This window comes from Phanerochaete carnosa (assembly GCF_000300595.1).
Source record: "Phanerochaete carnosa HHB-10118-sp unplaced genomic scaffold PHACAscaffold_419, whole genome shotgun sequence".
Taxonomy (NCBI): domain Eukaryota; kingdom Fungi; phylum Basidiomycota; class Agaricomycetes; order Polyporales; family Phanerochaetaceae; genus Phanerochaete; species Phanerochaete carnosa.
The window spans coordinates 1-3,674 of NW_006768046.1; the positions used below are offsets into that span (position 1 = coordinate 1).

Below are 3,674 nucleotides of genomic sequence, written 5' to 3' on the forward strand. Positions count from 1 at the left end.
AATGTAATTGTACAAAGGTGTATTCTGATGTTATGGCTAAGACACTGGTGTGGCTAAGACACCAGCATGGCTAAGACATTGAGATATTAAATATCTGCTATTGATTCTGCTTATTGTACATCTGTATATTCTAATGGCATGGTTAAAGCACAAGTGTGGCTAAGACACCTGAGTAGATGAATTATACTCAAGTAGAATCAATGGCAAATATTCAATGTCTCAATGTCTTAGCCATACTGGTGTCTTAGCCACACTGGTGTCTTAGCCACATCAGTGTCTTAGCTGCCCAAAGTCCTATATTTTAGCCAATTATTATGTATTAAAGCAATGGAATGTAATTGTACAAAGGCATATTCTGATGTTATGGCTAAGACTTTAAGGTGAAAAAGTGGTATTATAGGCCAATTCCAACCCAATGTTTGCAAGGTCTTATGCCTTAGTGGTATAACGCGCTGTGGTTACTTTCAGGCTGTGGGTTCGATTCCTGCCCGCGCCATTTTTTGGGGCTTTTCAGTGTCTTAGCCACTCATGGGCGCTTCTGAGTGGCTAGTCCGGTGTAACTTAATAAGTTCCCGTGTCTAGGCCGCCGAACTGAAACTCTTGGTCCTGTTTCCTGATGCACGGCGATCAAGAAGGGCGAGTTTGCTCCGTCGATTTGGCAGCGGAGTCAACAGCGACCAGAGGCCGCCTCCGTCTCTACAAGTCTTTCCGACGAAGATGTTACCAGTCTCGTACCTACCAACGAAGAGCTATTCCTGCCCGCGCCGGACAAGGCACAAGCTTCAAATCTATCAGACATCGAGAGATCGAATTCGCGAAGGGCGTAGAACCCATCAGCGGTACTCGTCCAGACGGAGCAGCCGCAACAGTGATGATGATATCGGCTCTGGTGGGGAGTTCCGAGAGTGGCGTGCATGGGTACCTTATTGCGCTTAGATGACTATGGAGTGTTCTATGTCATTTCACCTGTATATATTTTTCTCGCGGTCTCAAGCCTTTGCGGCCTTGTGGCGCTGTCTTGAACCTGGCACGGACCTCGAAGGCGACGTTAAAACCGGTCGGACCACTAGCAGTTGGCCGTGATTTTGGTTCTCCAAAAACGACCTTGCGGTCCAAGAGCTCTTTCTCGGCCGTCCGCTCGCAGTCAGCGGGCCGACCAGGGCGCGGGATGGGTGTGAGTGAGGTGCACCAAAGCACAGTGTCTGCCCTGGTCAGACACTGCCCCGGTCAGTTTGGCAGCACGGCAGCACGACTCCGAGTTTCGCCGCTATCTGCGTCCGCCTCTGGAGCATCCTGAGTTTATCTTGCGTGGTGGCGTCCCATGACCGTCGTTCCCTGCTGGTGCCTCGAAGCTATCTTCTGAACGTCTTATAGAATACGTGGCTGGTCGAGCAATATTTATGCTGTAGCAGCATGGAAGACGGCGTACACGACGCGGTGACTTTTGCGATTATTGCAAGCGCTGACGACCTGGATGACTCGAGCCGACGCTAGACTGCATGGTCCGCAGAACGATCCTGCTCCATGTATGTCAGGGATATATGGGTATTGAGCACCAGCGAAACGATTCACCGTCCCGCACCTCCGCTTGTTACTCTCACAAACCTCAATCGGGAGATAGCGAAGCTGGCATCATCGCCGTCTGACATAAATGCTTTCCGAGCTCGACTTTGCTCGCCCTTAACGGTACAGACGCAAACAATGCGACAATGCGAACGAGTTCCGGGGGGAGCGCAGGGGACAGTGTACATAGGTGACGAGCCGACAATCGTCTGGACAGCAGCTGAGAGTCGTCAGACAGCAGACTTACTAGTAGATCCTGCGCCTTCATCTCCGAGGGTTTCTACTACTAGGTGGTGTGAATAAATTGCACAACAGCCAGGATAAGCAGTATTTACTCAGGATGACTCCACTCGTGCAGCTAGGAGAGCTCGAGTATCAAGTATCAGGCACGGGAAACGAATGTGCCTGTCTCCCGCCAGGTCGTCATTCGTCAAAATCGGGACGCATCGCGAACTCCAGACACTATCTGTGGTCAAAACACACACTGGTCCAAGCAGAGCACCCGCATACCGGCGAGGGGCCCGTTTCGAAAGTTCGACCGGTCTCTGCCATACGGAAGAAACTGAAGAAACGTGACGCTCGCGGTAGTGATGGGAGGTGCCGGTGACGGTTCGCGACTGTCACGTCACTCGCGCCGCGTCGAAGCTTCCGTCTTCCCTCCTGTCTTCTAATTGGCCGTCGAACTTCCTCAGGCTCGCCTTCATCTGCCTGAAAGAATCCAAATTTTAGGCGGAAACATAAGACCTCTCCTGGACACACAACTTGACAGACGACACCAAAGAATGCAATGATGCAGACAAGAAGCACAGCAAGAGGAATCGATGCTCGACCTTGTCCAAGTCTCCGCAACTCCGTAGACGATCGGCAGCCGCAGAAGGACATGGAACGCCAGTTCCCCGAGCAGATGCATCGCACGCTGGAGACAGACGTCCTAGAGGTATGGATTATAGGGTACACTGTAGTACGCGATCGACCCCATCATGCCGCGAATTCCATGCTCACGCGCCTCCGCAGTCGTCGTCGGCGGTGTCGAACGACACGCGGCATGACCTGGCGCGAATCCCTCTATAGTAGATAGCGTTCCAGTGCATCCTGGCGGACACAAGCATCCAGATCCACGCGCGTCGCTGTGTCTGGTTGCGCAGGACCGCGGCCGTCCCGAACCGTTGTACTACACGCCGGACGTTCCCGTGCCCGACGGTACGTCTGAGTGAGGAGGAGAGGGACCTCGTGGACGCGCTGAGCTCAGTGTATGACCAGCTCGCACAAGGTGCCTGTAGGAGTTCGAGCTCGAGTTTTCTTGCGACGAGTTTTGAGAAGATTTTGTCGCGTTTCGCGTTCCGCGGTTGTTATCGCCCAAGCGTTTCTTTTTTACTGTTAATTTCGGAAAACTGCGACTCGAAAAGGACGAGCGGAGCGAGTTGTCCTCTGTTGCCTCATGGCTCGACGTTTGGTACCCCAACACAGTCTATTGTGTCAGGCTGAACGGGAATCACAACATTCGCTTTCACTGGGAGCTGGTGTGTAGTACTATATCCTCCTGCTCCTCCGCCGCGTTCTCATCGATAGCCAGACTGCTAATGGCCGGCAAAGAAAAGTGGCAAAGAATATATAGCCCTAGCAGTGTTCATGCTCAATCCTTTTGCCTGCGCCTGAAGAGCACATTGGCCTTCATATTTGGCACACGGGACGCGATATACCACGAGACGGGTGGGATCTCGGTGCTGTCACCTTCGAGCTTGACGTCATAGTTCAGCAGCAGGTTCGCCGTAATCATCTTCAACTCGAGGGCGGCGAAGAAGCGTCCAGGGCTGCACCGAATCCGGATCAGGATCTATGTCTGCAGAAAAATGTAAATTGGCTGGACATACCAGGCAGTCTTGCCGTGTCCAAAACTCAGGTACGTCGTTGTGGTGGTGGTCATCGACTGGGCGTTTGCCTCACCGCCACACTCGTCTACTTCGCGATAGAAGCGCCAAGGCTGGAAGGTGCCCGCATCCGCGTAGTTCCCATCGTCGTGATGCATTGCGCGGAGCGGTGCGGCGACGAATGTGCCCTTGGGGAGGATAGTTCCGTCGGACAGCGCAAAATCCTGCAATGCGAGCTTCGTC

The 3,674-nt window shown here is 52.9% G+C and overlaps 1 protein-coding gene across 1 annotated transcript; it reads right to left on the bottom strand.

Moving 5' to 3' along the window:
* Nucleotides 1–3,196: 3,196 nt before the first annotated feature.
* On the bottom strand, nt 3,197–3,674 carry PHACADRAFT_214733 (uncharacterized protein; the record flags this gene model as incomplete). The annotated part of the gene is made up of 2 exons (XM_007402783.1): nt 3,435–3,674; nt 3,197–3,374 (listed from the first exon to the last, which is right to left on the bottom strand). Exons 1-2 carry the CDS (start codon nt 3,587–3,589, stop codon nt 3,197–3,199), a joined length of 333 nt encoding a protein of 110 aa, XP_007402845.1. The 5' UTR covers nt 3,590–3,674.